Genomic DNA, 15,171 nt, shown 5'->3' with positions numbered 1-15,171 from the left:
TGCCTGTTTCATCAACTCACTCACCCTGTGCCATGCTGTGAGATCTGCTGCCAGCTCCATGCCGTGTGCTTCATGGCAAATTGCTCCGTGTACACTTCCTGGTTGTGTGCATAGCGGGGCGGCGCCAGCAACTCCTGTTTCTTTTTCAGTCTGTGTGCACCTCCCTAAGGTATCTCTGGCCAATAGCCTACAGGCCTCTGATTCTTAAGGCGTCCTCACCCATTGGAGGATGCCGGAGCAAACTTACTTCCACAGTCAGTACTTTGCTGCTGAGGTGTCTGGTTCTGTCTCTGTGTCCGCCACCCAGAGGGGCGAAGTACCCTGGTCTGTGTTCGCCTCCCAGTGGGGCATCATACCGTGGTCTGTATCTGTGTTTCGTTACTTCTGTGTCTTAACTCCGGCCTATGTCTGTTCCTGTCTGAACTCTGGTCTATGTCCGTTCCTGTTCCTTCTTTATTTGTTCATCATTCTCACTCTACTGTGTTTACCTCTGCGTTACGTCTCTGCTCTGCTCTGTGGCTCTGCATCTCTCTGCTCTGTTCGCCGCTACCTGTGGCTCTGTGCTTCTTTGCTCAGTTCTGCCACAACCTGTGGTTCTGTGCCTCTCAGCTTTGCTTGCCACAACCTGTGGCTCTGCACCCTCTGGCTCTTGGCTTTGCCTTCTGCGGTTTTGGCTCTTGGCGTTGTCTCCTGCGGTTGGCTCCACCTCCAGCGTCTCCACTCTTGGCTCCGCCTTCAGTATCTCCGCTCTTAGCTCTGCCTTCTCCTTCTCTGCTCTTAGCTCTGCATTCTCCTTCTCTGCTCTAGCTCTGCCTTCTCCTTCTCTGCTCTTAGCTCTGTCTTATCCTTCCTGCTTTTACTCTACCTCCTGTGGTTCTGCTTTGCATCCGCTCTTGCTCTACCTCTGTTCAGCAACTTGGCGTACAGGTTCCTACCTGTTTCCATATACCCTTCAGTCTGAACAGGTTCTTACCTGTTTCCATACTCCTCCTGTATACCAGTTCCTACAAGAGTATCAGCCCAGTCCGCCTGTCTGCCTGAGTGCCAGCCATGCCCGCCTGTCTGCCAGAGTACCAGCCGTGCCCGTCTGCCCGTCAGGGCCTCTGCCATACCCGTCCGTCAGCCAGTGTCACAGCTGTGCCTGCCTGCGTGTGTTTTGTCGCCGGTGGGATCAGCATCCACAGTCAGATTCCACCCTGGAGTGGTACCTGGTAGCTACCTAATGCACAAGTCTGACCTCACCATCGGAGGCTCCAGCGAACACCTAGGAAGCTACTTAGTTACGTCCCTTCCAGTGAAGTCTGGTCTGTGGTCCAGTGGGGCCACACCCCCGCACACCCGCGCCAACCAGTCTGGGCGCGAGCGTTACAGATTGCTCCGGCCATGGTCCCCGCTGAGTCCCACTAGCCATCACTCTCGGAGCGAGATGAACTTTCTTCTAGCCAGTATTGGCCCCCCGATGGATTTTTATCCCCGATTGAAAGACCTGCCTACACCTACTCCAGGTGGTCAACTCATAATCTCTGATGAGTTGTATTATCACCTTGCTTATAAAGAACTCCTTCCAAAGCCTCCGCCAAGATTCTATGGGGATCCAGAGGAGTGCATGGAGTTCCTGATGCGTAGTTTGATGTATATTGAATCGAATGCTTCTGAATTTCCCTCCGATCGGTACAAGGTGGGATTCCTGATGTCCTACCTAGCAGGAGATGCATTGAGTTGGATTAACCCTCTCTGGGAAGCAAGGGATCCTATCCTCTCAATCCTTGAGGCCTTCCTGATGCCTTCTTTAAAGCCTTCAAAGCGCCTAAGCCAGCTCCTCCTGCAAAGTCTTCCCTCACTAGATCCCAGAGGCGGTCCAGACGAGCGAATCCCCCAAAGAAACCGCCACGTCAGACCAAGTCCGTCCAAAACCCACCTGTTCCTCTACGTGTCCCAGCAGCTACCCAAGAAAAACCCAAGAAGGCTGATAAAAGTGGGCTGGCAAAGCAGCAGCCTGAATCCAGCCTCAAGAAGGGAACGCGGTATCGCTGCGGTTGCAAGAAACATCCAGACTGTCTCTGTCCTGTAGATCTAAAACTCCAAAACCCTGGGCCAGCAGGAGAGGCTGCCCTACGTGAGAGTACTTCCTCTCCATCAAGATCAAAGACTGTGTCTCTGTTTTCCGGGAGCTTTGGCGTGGTAAAGTCGCCAACCATTTGGAGTCGGTGTGTGGTCGCCGTCATACAGCTCCAGAACTTGGTGAGGGCGTTGTCTGAAGTTGGTTAAGCCCTACTCAAGAGCAGTCTAGTCTTTCAAGGACAACTACAGCTCCATGTTGGAGTCTTATACTCGAAGAAGTTTGTCTTCCGTATGCTGTCTGTTATGCCCATGGGTCATTCTGAGCCTAGGACTCTACCACCCGCACTGGTCAAGAGTTCCTGCAAAATGCTTCGTTTGAATTTACCCAGTCATGAAAGGTGTCTGGTTCCCATGCGTCAAAGACAGTCAACTGTGTTGTCTTCTTCTTTTGCTGGTCTGCTAGTCATCGAATCAAGGTGTGCTGACATCACTAAAGATGGGGAAGCGGTGACTATCTCTCCACACGTCTCCAGTGACTATACCAGTAATCTGTTAGTCATCGAGTCAAGGTGTGCTGACATCACCAAAGATGGGAAAGTGGTGACAACCTCTCCACACAACTCCAACGACTATACCTATAACCTGTTCATGGAAACATCTCTGCCTCTAGGATGTTTTCTTCTGGATAACGGGCAGAAGATGGTTCCTATGTGGGTACCTTCATCGTCCATGTGGCCGGTTGGTGAAGATTCCGAAACAGAACTTTCCTCCTCTCAATTTTTTTCTGATCCGGTGGAACTGTTGTTCTCCACACTCAGCTCCGATGATTTTTCCTGTGTTCTGTACTCTAAAACATCTCTGCTACCTGAAAGTTTGTCTCTGGATTTCGGGCAGAAGATGTATTCTGTGAGAGTTCCCTCAGCTTCCATGTGGCCGACTGGTGAAGATATCAAGTCAGTATCATCAAAGTCCCTGCTTCCTATCTGCCTGGTGGAAGTGGTCCAGCCCAATGTGGAAGTTAACTCTGTTAAGCACAAAGAGACTATGTTTTCTGAGATTCTAGGTGACCCGTTTGCCTTATCCTACCGTGAAGGTGTTATGATGACTTGGACTTTGAGTGGACCCTTTCTTCTTCTACAGATCATTCTGGCGGGTTTAAAGAAGAGGGGGCGTAAAGAAGGGGGTACTGTAACAACCCTGCCGGCATCACTGCATGGCCTTCCATCCCTCACCTGCCTGTTACATCAACTCACTCACCCTGTGCCATGCTGTGAGATCTGTCTGCTGCCAGCTCCATGGCAAATTGCTCTGTGTACACTTTCTGTGTGCATAGGGGGGGGGGGGGGGGGGGGGCGGTGTCAGCAACTCCTGTTTCTTATTCAGTCTGTGTGCACCTCCCTAAGGTATCTCTGGCCAATAGCTTACAGGCCTCTGATACTTAAGGCGTCCTCACCCATTGGAGGACACCGGAGCAAACTTACTTCCTCAGTCAGTACTTTGCTGCTGAGGTGTCTGGTTCTGTCTCTGTGTCCGCCACCCAGAGGGGCGTAGTACCCTGGTCTGTTTTCGCCACCTAGAGGGGCATCATACCCTGGTCTGTATCTGTGTTCCGTTACTTCTGTGTCTGAGATCTGGTCTGTCTGTTCCTGTTCCTTCTTTGTTTGTTCATCATTCTCACTCTACTGTGTTTACCTCTGCGTTACCTCTCTGCTCTGTGGCTCTGCATCTCTCTGCTCTGTTCGCCGCTACCTGTGGCTCTGTGCTTCTTTGCTCAGTTCTGCCACAACCTGTGGTTCTGTGCCTCTCAGCTTTGCTTGCCACAACCTATGGCTCTGCACCCTCTGGCTCTTGGCTTTGCCTTCTGCGGTTTTGGCTTTGTCTCCTGCGGTTCGCTCTTGGATCCGCCTCCAGCATCTCCGCTCTTGGCTCCGCCTCCAGCGTCTCTGCTCTTAGCTCTGCCTTCTCCTTCTCTGCTCTTAGCTCTGCCTTCTCTGCTCTTAGCTCTGCCTTCTCCTTCTCTGCTCTTAGCTCTGCCTTCTTCTCTGCTCTTAGCTCTGCCTTCTTCTCTGCTCTTAGCTCTGCCTTCTCCTTCTCTGCTCTTAGCTCTGCTGCCTTCTCTTTCTCTGCTCTTAGCTCTGCTGCCTTCTCCTTCTCTGCTCTTAGCTCTGCTGCCTTCTCCTTCCTGCTTTTACTCCACCTCCTGTGGTTCTGCTTTGCATCCGCTCTTGCTCTACCTCTGTTCAGAAACTGGCGGTACAGGTTCCTACCTGTTTCCATGTACCCTCCAGTCTGAACAGGTTCTTACCTGTTTCCATACACCCGCCTGTATACCAGTTCCTACCAGAGTAACAGCCCAGTCCGCCTGTCTGCCAGCCGTGCCCGTCTGCCTGTATCTCCGTCAAGCCAGTCTGCCCGTCAGGGCCTCTGCCGTACCCGTCTGTCAGCCAGTGTCACAGCTGTGCCTGCCTGCCTGTGTCTTGTCCCCGGTGGGATCAGCATCCAGTCAGACTCCACCCTGGAGTGGTACCTGGTAGCTACCTGCCGCACAAGTCTGACCTCACCATCGGAGGCTCCAGCGAACACCTAGGAAGCTCCTTAGCTATGCCCCTTCCAGTGAAGTCTGGTCTGTGGTCCAGTGGGGCCACACCCCCGCACGCCCTCACCAACCAGTCTAAGCGCGAGCGTTACTGTCACGCTCACGCCCTGACTGGTGGGCGTGAGCTCGGGGGGTTTGTGGCCCCACTGTGCCACAAACCAGACTACCCTGGAAGGGGCGTGACTATGACAGCTGCCTGGGTTTTCACTGGAGCCTCTGATGGTGAGGACAGGCTTGTGCAGCAGGCAGCTGCCAGGTGCTACTCCAGGGTGGTGTCTGGCTGTGGCTGCTGATCCCACTTGGGAGACAGGAACACCAGGATTGGTGCGGGCATTAGGCAGGACTGGCAGAAGAGCACGGCTGGAACACAGACGAGTAGGCTGGCACGGCTGAGACAGGGCTGGCAGAGACACGGCAGAGAACTCAGGGCTGGCAGAGACACGGCAGGAAACAGGACTGGCTAGGACAGCAGGAACACAGGACTGGAAGGCAGGGCAGGAACGGCAGGAACACAGGATTGGGAGGCACTGCAGAGAACACAGGACTGGAAGGCAGGGCAGGAACGGCAGGACTGGCAGGAACACAGGATACACAGGACTGGTTGATGTGGTGTATGAATCAGGCTGCACTCAGATGACACCCGAGTGCAGTCCTATTGTGAGAGTGATGAAGGAACAGGTAGGGACCTGTACACACAGAAGATGCAGGTACGGAAACAAGCCAGAAGGAAAGGAGAATGAAGGAACAGGTAGGGACCTGTTCACACAGGAGGTGCAGGAAAGGAAACAAGCAGAAAGGAATGAGGTATGAAGAAACAGGTAGGGACCTGTTCACACAGGAGGACCCAGTAACAAGTAGAAGGTGGAACTAAGAAAAGAGAAGGCAGAGCCAAGGGCGGAGACGCTGGAGGCGGAGCCAAGAGCGGAGACGCTGGAGGCGGAGCCAAGAGCGGAGACGCTGGAGGCGGAGCCAAGAGCGGAGACACTGGAGGCGGAGCCAAGAGCGGAGACGCTGGAGGCGGAGCCAAGAGCAGAGACGGAGCCAAGTGCAGAAACACAGGAGGCGGAGCCAGATAGTACCGCAAAGAGCGGAGCCAGATAGAACCGCAAAGAGCGGAGCCACAGAGCAAAGCCAGAGAGTGCGAAGCAAGGTCTGAGTGCAGAGCCGCAAGAGTGCGGAGTGTAAGCAAACAGAAAACACAAGGAAAGAAAGCAGGGAAGGAAGCCACAGACAAGGAGACCGAGAAAAGACAAAGTACAGACAAGGCAATAGAACAAGACACAGGGACAAAGACACAGGGACCAGGATATTCTGCCTCCTGGAGGGCGGACTACAAGAACAAGGCAAAAGCACAGAGAAAAGCTCAGAGGGAGTAACTCAGAGCAAGGCCAGGCAAACTCAGCAGCTAAACACTAACTGAGCTAAGGCTACGTTCACACTAGCGTTGCGCCGCCCTGCGTCGGTGACGCAACGCGCGACGCACGGAAAAACGCGCGCGTTTTGCGACGCGTGCGTCGTTTTTTGACGAAATCGGACGCAAGAAAAATGCAACTTGTAGCGTTTTCTTGCGTCCGACGCTAGCGTCTAAAACGACGCACGTGTCGGAAAACGCGTGCAAAAAGACGCACGCGTCCCCTATGTTAAACATAGGGGCGCGTCGCCGCTGCGTCGCCGACGCAACAGCGACGCTAATGTGAACGTAGCCTAACACATTGCACAGGCCCAGACCACAGGGTGGAGCTGCACTATATACAGGAGGCCTCTTGATAATTGGTCAGGAACTGATTGGACAGGTGCACCTGATTCCTATAAGAACCAGAGAGTTCAGGCGCCGGCCCCCTATACACATAGCCATGAGGCATGCAGAGAGCAGAGACATAGAACATGGAGCTGGCATTAAAGAGAAAGCACATCATGGCCTGGAGCAGTGGGTAAGATTGTGTGAGAGATGTGAGGCCATGCTGTGATGCCAGCAGAGTTGTTAGTTACAGCCTGAAGGTTTAATAATTATATGTATGTTTATGTAACTTGCTTACAGAGCTCCATTAATTGCACCTCACTTTACAGACAGAACAGGTAGGTAGTTAGCAACTACCTGCCTGTTAGTTTTTTGGCTCACAGTTAAAAATAATTAAATTAGTCCTGGACAACCCCTTTAATAAAGGAAACATAAGCCCTGCTCTGAAGTGGATGTGTGGGTTTCAGGAACATTGCTTTACCACTAGTCACATAAAGCTCCATAAATACAAAAAGCTGTTTTCTTCAGTTATTAGCCCTAGTAGAAAGGTGCTATATTGATTCCTGCGCCATTGGGTGAGATCAGAATTTCTGTAACTTTACAGATGAATTGACCGACCTGCATGCAGAGAGATTTCATTAACCTTTGATGCCAGAAAAGGTTCTTTTCCACATTGGCAATAAACAGTGATGGTAATTGTAGCGCAATTTACATTTGCAAAAAAAAGTAACATTTGAGTGACAGTAAAGGTCGCTTGTAAAAGGGTAAAATATGCGCTTGTGCTAAAGTCAGGTTTTTTCCTCGAGGCATTCACCTAATCTATAGCTTGGAGTTCTGCAACTATATGCTGCATAGATGTGCAAGTCAACATTTGCTTTATTGCCAAGAATAATCATTTACACTATTAAAATTGTTTAACTACGGTATATATCATAACCCAAATGTGTGGCAAAAGGACACGTTCTGCCATGCGACAGTGTCAATGGAAGCGGGTACTAATGTATAGCAGATGTGAGCATAGCCATACATGTACAGTACATCGGTACCATCGCTAAAGCCGAGATTCTAACTTTATTGGGTCAAGCAATCTAATTAAGAATATTTTTAAGCAAGTAACACATCGCTTGATTTACTAAATCAGCCTTTCTTATGTGACACAATTATCAAAATTTCAAGATTTTTAATTTATCTGCAGTTCATGCAATCTAGGATCAATGGGACCTGGTAAATGCCACATGGTAAATAGACTGCATTAATTGTCATGTTAGAAGAAAATGCAAACATCAACTTCTGGCTTTTTTCTGACATCAATAATAATCCAAATATTTTTTTTTTTAACAGTGACAATGCAGAAAATATGTATTTCTTCTCTGAACTTGCCCTTACACTAAATGAATCTGATGACAGCACTGCTCCCACGGATAGTCGGCATCGGCCGGACCAGCGATTAATGGAGAACGGCAAGTGGGATGAGGCCAATGGGGAGAAGCAGCGGCTGGAGGAAAAACAGAGAGCTGTTCGTCGGAGGAGAGAGGCACAGGCGGTGGAGGCCTTAGAAGAAGGTATTCGGGTCCTATTTGTTTCATGTGAATAATTGTATTTTATTAAATGCTTTTTAAAGGGAGTCCATTAGATCAAACTGTCAGTGTCAGCTAAGCACACACCTTGTAGGGGATAGACCCCTTATACAAATTGCTCCTCTAGTGTTCTCATCGGTGTCTCTGTTCTACAGAAACTAAAGTTTAATTGCTAATTAGGTTTCGTGGTGCACCCTGGTGTGGCCAGGAAAAGGGGAATCCAACATGAACAGATAAAAGCCACTTTCTTTACTTATTGGTTAAAATAATTCACGAGCCACATGAAAACAAAGGAGAAAGAATTCACTGAGTTACGCGTTTCAGGCTCTATTGTACACTGTCTAAGGGCTGAAAGAGCATGAAACGAGTAACTCAGTAAGTACTTTCTCCTGTGTTTTTATGTGGCTTGTGTATTATTTTAACAAAGAAGAAAACAAAATGGCCTTTATCCATTGATGCTGGCCTCCCTTATGTTTGGATTTCAATATGGACTGAACCCTGTGGTATATTCCCCCTATTGGGGAGAGTGGGCTGACAACATTGCCTTACTGTTGTGGCCAGGAGGCTTAGTTTATGCAGAATGGGGGCAGTGATTAGAGCACTAAAGGCTCAATTCTTACAATGACTTTTTGTCCTACAAAGCTTTAGGCCCAATTCATTATTGCATTTGCGCATACCTTTGTTGAGCTTTTGGTGTTTTGCCCTTTTGTTTTTGTTCATGCCATATTCATCTTTCCATTTGTGTCATTTTTAAAGTCGCTTTTTATAAGTTTCTGTTTTTTTCCTTTATTAGTTCATGGGCAGAGTTTAGAGTATCCAAATTTTCTTCGGTACTTTCCTGGAGTGATCTCATGTTTGCCTGAATATTTTCCGTTAATTCTGCAAGACTTTAGCAGAACAAGTGCCCTTTTTTGCGCTAAACTGGCACATAACAGGTTAAAGATGAAAAGAAAGAGCATTTTTTTTAATTTTTGCTCAATATTCATGAACTGCATGTGCCTGCGCCATTTTAAGAATTTGTTTATACTGTCAGATTTGGCTGATGGACTTCTATGAAAGAGTATTTTCAAGTTTGTAAGTTATTCCCTATAAATGAGATAGGGGATATTCTCCTGATTGCTGGGACTTCACCAATCCCGAGAACCGAGACTCTAAAGAGCCCTATATGAATGTAGCGGTGGCCAATCATGCTCACTGACACGCTATTTGTAGAACCACATTCAATTGGTCTTCGGCACCAATGAATGCAGCAGCCGTGCGCATGAAAAAAACTCTGAGCTGTGGGGATGGTGGGGGACCCAGTAATCTGACCACCAGCCATAAGGCAGCTTCACCTATTCGTTGGATAATGACGAACATCCAAACTTGAGAATATTAATCAGAACAACCGTTAAACCAGGTGGGGTAGTAATATAAATGGTATGGACCCCAATAACTCTTGTCAGAGGGTGGGGTAGTAATATAAATTGTATGGAACCCCATAACTCTTGTCAGAGGGTGGGTTAGTAATATAAACTGTATGGACCTCCATAACTCTTGTCAGAGGGGATGGTAGTGATATAAACTTTATGGACCCCCATAACTCTTGTCAGAGGGTGGGGTAGTGATATAAATTGTATGGACCTCCATAACTCTTGTCAGAGGGCAGGGTACTAATATAAACTAACCAAGAAGCTAAATGCATATTAACAGAAATCTGGAAAAAGCGGACACGTGTATGTAATAATCCCCCAGACTCTATATAATCGCTCCAAATATCAAATATAAGAAAAAAGGAGAAACAGGAGCATATAGTCAATATGTAAAATGAACAATCTTTATTTATACAAGAAAATTTTAAAGAAGGGTATCTATATATATAATTGTCTAAGGGTTTTTCCGTCTGTCTGTCTGTCTGTCCTGGAAATCCCGCGTCTCTGATTGGTCGAGGCCGCCAGGCCTCGACCAATCAGCGATGGGCACAGCGACGATGATGTCACAAAGGACGTAGACATCCCGCGTCTGATTGGTCGAGGCCGCCAGGCCTCGACCAATCAGCGACGGGCACAGTATCGACGTAGATGTCATAATGGTTGCCATGGCGACAATGTCATAAAGGTTGCCTCGACCAATAAGCGACGGGCACAATCTGCCACGAATTCTGGAATCATCATTGTCCATATACTACGGGGACATGCATATTCTAGAATACCCGATGCGTTAGAATCGGGCCACAATCTAGTAGGACATAAATATGCGTAATAATATTACGCTTCCCCGTCGGGGCGTCTCTACTGGCGGGTCCCCTGCATCTCTCTCCCCCAACGGATATCAGGTGAGCACCTGGCATGTTCCTTAACTGTCGGCACTAGGGCCGTTTTCCGGTCTTCCATACACACTAGCTATACATCCTTATTCAGTGTTATGTGTGGTGGTGGTTTCCTGTCACGCTATATTACTGTATTACTTGCTCTAGATATGTTACGTCTTTTTTGCGTGGCAGGGACCATTAGTGCTAGCATAAACATTTTTTCTAGCCCCGCACACAGATAGTCATTCGTTAGCTTAGTGCCAGCATTGATGTAGATATTTCTGCCTCTTGCCAGTGTGCTTTTTTGGCCCTTACTTGTCTGGTGTCGTTATGTGGTCACCCGCATAGGTGCCCACCTGGTGTTATATTACGACCATCTGATTACTTTACGTTGGGGCAGTGGGATGTGGGATTTTTTCCCCTATCTATGTTATGTCATGGTAATATTATTACGCATATTTATGTCCTATACCCTTCTTTTAAATTTTCTTGTATAAATAAAGATTGCTCATTTTACATATTGACTATATGCTCCTGTTTCTCCTTTTTTCTTATATTACTAATATAAACTGTATGGACCCCAATAACTCTTGTCAGAGGTTGAGGAACTAATATAAACTGCATGGACCCCCATAACTCTTGCAGGAGGGCATGGTAGTGATATAAACTGTATGGACCCCATAACTCGTCAGAGGGCGAGGTACTAATATTAATTTTATGGACCCCCATAACTCTTGTCAGAGGACGAGGTACTAATATTAATTTTATGGACCCCCATAAATCTTGTCAGAGGGTGGGGTACTAATATAAATTTTATGGACCCCCATAACTCTTGTGAAAGGGCGGGGTAGTAACATAAACTGTATGGACCCTAATACTTTTGTCAAAGAGCGGAATAAAAGAAAACCCTGCCATCAATGTCTTTAAAGCAGTGACCCGTCTCCTTCATGGGTGGAAGCCATTGTGAGGTAACTCTGTTTCCATATGCATCGGCATGCAGCACTTCTTCTTATAACATTTGTTCTTGTTCTCTTCCGCCCCCGTACATGTCCTTTGCAGGTAACGACTATGAAGGGTATCAGCCACTGTGGTTTGAGAGGAAGGTCGATCCATACACCAACGAGCTCATGTGTATTTATAAAGGAGGATACTGGGAGAGCAAAGAAAAGCAAGACTGGTCGAAATGTCCTGATATTTTCTGACAGCGCCTGAGACAACAAAAGCTCACAGATCTCGCCGGCCTCAGTGATGGGGCCGCACACAGCAGGCTAAGACTCTTAACGCTCAGGAACAGGCGGCAAAGGCCGACTTTCAATGTGAATAAAATCAGAAATACAAACCAAAACACATGCCAAAATAACCAGATCTGAGCGGGAAATTCGAGGGGGAACAGGGATCTCACGCTTATTTTTTAAAGCTTTTCGTTTTACAACATTGGAATTTCTTTTTTTATCAACTAATAGTTGGGAAATAAGAATATTTATTTTGACGTTTATTTTAACATTTACTATATATACACGTACATACATATATGAAGAAATATATATATAATTGGGCTTTATTCAATAACGGTTTTTCTCTAGTTCTGAAGTAAATCTTTCACAAGTACAATCTTAAACTTTGAGAAAAGCTTAGAATATGAAGGTACTCTTAGCTATATAATTTATTTATGTACATTAAATGCATATGTATATTCTTGTTAACAAATGATAATATGCTTTTAATTATGGGCCGCGAGGAAATCACTATTTCTGATGACAGTGGCCATTTGTACATTTCTTGAAAAGTTTGTACACCAAATGATGGGTCCGGTATTCAGTTACAATTAAGATCACTGTGTAATATCTTTATTTTTTAATTGACTAGTGCACTTTTATTGATACTTTTCCAAAGATCATGGCCCCTCTTATACTAGGCAATTGTATTCATGTTTAAGTAGATCAGGGTGAAATGGTAGCCCAAAGGCCAGCGCTGCTTTGTAAGCCTGGGCTATTAATGACTGGTTATTAAACTGCTTCATTACATGGTTCCATTGTATGACAAGACAATGTTGCAACTGATTTACTTATTCTTCATGATAGTAGGGATATAATGTTGTATAAGCCTCGTGCACAGTGTCGTAGAACGGATCCGTGTTGTACTAATCCATAGTATGATGTCCATAGGAGGTAAATAATAGATCTATGAGAAGAATAAAACACGGCATTTCCCAACACATGCCATTAGGCTTGTACGATGGATACTATTCCTCCATACAGCAGCTCGCAGACTGCTTCCAGAGGCTCTGTGTCCTTTCACACAGGGTTCCCACGTGATTTGACAGGTGCATATGCCCTTAGTCCAGTCTTTGTTCCAAAATCTACAGCCCAAATTCCCCCCAAAAAAGGTTGGGGCGCTGTGTAACAAGTAAAGAAAACAAGAATGCAATGATGTGGAAACCTCTTATAGCTATATTTTATTCATAACAGATCAGAAGCTGAAGGTCAGACATTATCCATTTCATTTAAAAAAAAAATAACTACCGTAAATTGATGGGAGCAATACATCTCCATAAAGTTTGGCCCAGGCCCTGTCTACCACTGAGTATCATCCCTTCTTTTTACATAAGTCTGTAACCATCTGGGAAGTGAGGAGACCAATTGCTGGAATTTTGGGCGAGAAATGTTGTCTCATTCTTGTCTGATGTAAGATTCTAGCTGCTGCACAGCCCGGGGTCTTTGTAGAATTTTTTATTTCTTAATACGCCAAATGTTTTCTATTGGTGTAATGTCTGGACTGCAGTTCATTATCCAAACTCTTCTTCTATGAAGCCAAGCTGTTGTGATGGAGGCAGTATGTGGTTTAGCATTGTCCTGATGAAGTATGCAAGGCCTTCTCTGAAATAGACCTTGTCTAGATAGGAACATGTGTTTTTCTAAAACCTCTGTATAAGGCCTCATTCACACGTTCGTGTTTAAACATAAGTGTATGGTCCGTTTTTACCATCAGTGTTTTTCAAGGATGGATAAGTATATAAATAAATTACAAAGCTTCTTCTATCCTTTGCAATCTGTGTGCTTCACGTGATTTTCATGGACCCATAGATTTGTATTGGCCCTTTCCACCCATGATACCAGAAAAAATTGACGTATCTCCAGTTTTGCACGGACACACAATCCGAGAAAAACACAGATGGGTATAGCACCATAAAGTATAATGGGTACTTGAAAAGAATGGATACATCACATAAGTGCAACATCGACGTCTGAATGACGCCCAACACTCAGCATTGATTGTGCTTTCACCATGTTTGGCTGCCATCATTTTCTAATTGAGTTAATAGTTTCAGATGAAATGGAAAATGTCTAATGTTCACCTTCTGATCTGTGCTCTATGTTTTGAAGAAAATACAGCTATTAGAGATTTCCAAATATTGCGTTCTTGTGTTCATCACATTTTACACAGGAGTAAAGTAATATAAGTAATAAGACAGGCACTTAAGATATAGCATATCTGTACTCTGACACTTTTCTTGCATATCTAATAATACTTAATGAGATTGATACAAAATAAAGCTGTTTTTATGAGGTAATGAGGCATATTCAATAGTAGACCATGTGGACCTATGACTTGATAGCGTGGTTTTGCTGCCCTTTTGATTAAATGATCACCAATTCAGGATATACTAAATGATTAGTTCAGATTCATCCAAATTTATCAACATACTTTAATAAATGTAACTACGTAAAAACTGACTTAAATGGAGTTTGTCACCCCCAAAACTCAAAATAAACTATTTGTACATTCATATAGGGGACTTGGCCCTTATAAAACTCAAACATAGTAGAGTTCACTAATTTGTTTTATATCAAACCTCTTTTATTACATATGTAAATGACGGGTCCTTGGTGCCTGAATTGAATAGGCCTGTCTATCCGCACTGACACCGCAGGAGCTGGGTGCACACAGTGTCAATGCAGGCTCGTGCTCATCCTCCTCTCCTGGCGGCATCGGGTGCCCGCTACTGTGTGATTATGTGTGCAGCAAGCGGCCACTTCAGAAAAGAGAGGGGGATGGGCGGACACACACACTAATACTGTGTGTGTACACTTGTTGGGGTCCTACAGTGTCAGTGTGGATGTGCAGGGATTCAATTCAGACACCACTCGTAAGTCAGCGCTGTCAATCAACCTAATGAAAGGTGCGGAGGATTGTAATTGAAGGGGTGGAACAGTGCACTGAGCCCTTGCCCTACCATGGGTGCACGGAGGATCCCTCATTTACATAGCTAATAAAATATTTTTTATATCAAATGAAACGAGTGAAATCTGTGCTACAGGTATGATTTTCATAGGGGTTAAGTTACCTATGTGAATGCATAAGTTGCTAATCTGAGTGTCATGGGTGACAGAATCTATTGGAAAATTCTAATTTGATTTTGAAATTGGCATTGGTCCAACCTCACAACCCAAACGTACTTGTGTTGCAACCAAGACAGATTTACAGAAGACTGATGGCGGCTTTAATACCAAGTAGAGCATTAAAGGATATTCTGTTACTACATGGTCACCATGGTGTTAAAGCTTTATAGTAGTCACTGGTTAAACAAATTCTTCTCATAAATGGCACTTACAGCAAAAAGAAGAAGGGAAAAAAATAAAAAAGCAGCAATCACTAATAGTACAGAAGACACAAAAGAGAATAGTAAAACCAAAAACACTCAGTTTGAAAAAATGTTGCAGTAATCCGCAAGTGCTAGTAAAAGATGTAAAAAACAGGGTATTTGGTTGATACGTTTTTTGCAAAAAATGTATACTAAGCTGCTCTACCAATCTTCACGGTATACCCTTATCAGAGCAGTCCTAACTAATGTATGCAATCCCTATCTGATGTATTTAAAAACCTGATCATCTGTATATAACCTGTGTGA

At 45.7% G+C, this 15,171-nt stretch overlaps 1 protein-coding gene across 2 annotated transcripts in view; it reads left to right on the top strand.

Moving 5' to 3' along the window:
- OSBP2 (oxysterol binding protein 2) overlaps positions 1 to 14,877 on the top strand; it is a 387,724-nt gene extending 372,847 nt beyond the window's left edge. For both annotated transcript variants that reach the window (XM_069754235.1, XM_069754244.1), the window contains 2 exons: positions 7,737 to 7,957; positions 11,322 to 14,877. In XM_069754235.1, coding sequence (XP_069610336.1) covers positions 7,737 to 7,957; positions 11,322 to 11,464 — 364 coding nt within the window. In that variant the 3' untranslated portion in view covers positions 11,465 to 14,877. The remainder of the gene's footprint in view (positions 1 to 7,736; positions 7,958 to 11,321) is intronic.
- The last annotated feature ends 294 nt before the right edge of the window (positions 14,878 to 15,171 follow it).

This window comes from Ranitomeya imitator, chromosome 1, assembly GCF_032444005.1.
Source record: "Ranitomeya imitator isolate aRanImi1 chromosome 1, aRanImi1.pri, whole genome shotgun sequence".
NCBI lineage: Eukaryota > Metazoa > Chordata > Amphibia > Anura > Dendrobatidae > Ranitomeya > Ranitomeya imitator.
Note: the sequence above shows the minus strand (reverse complement) of the source record. Positions and strands in the feature narration are given on the sequence as shown.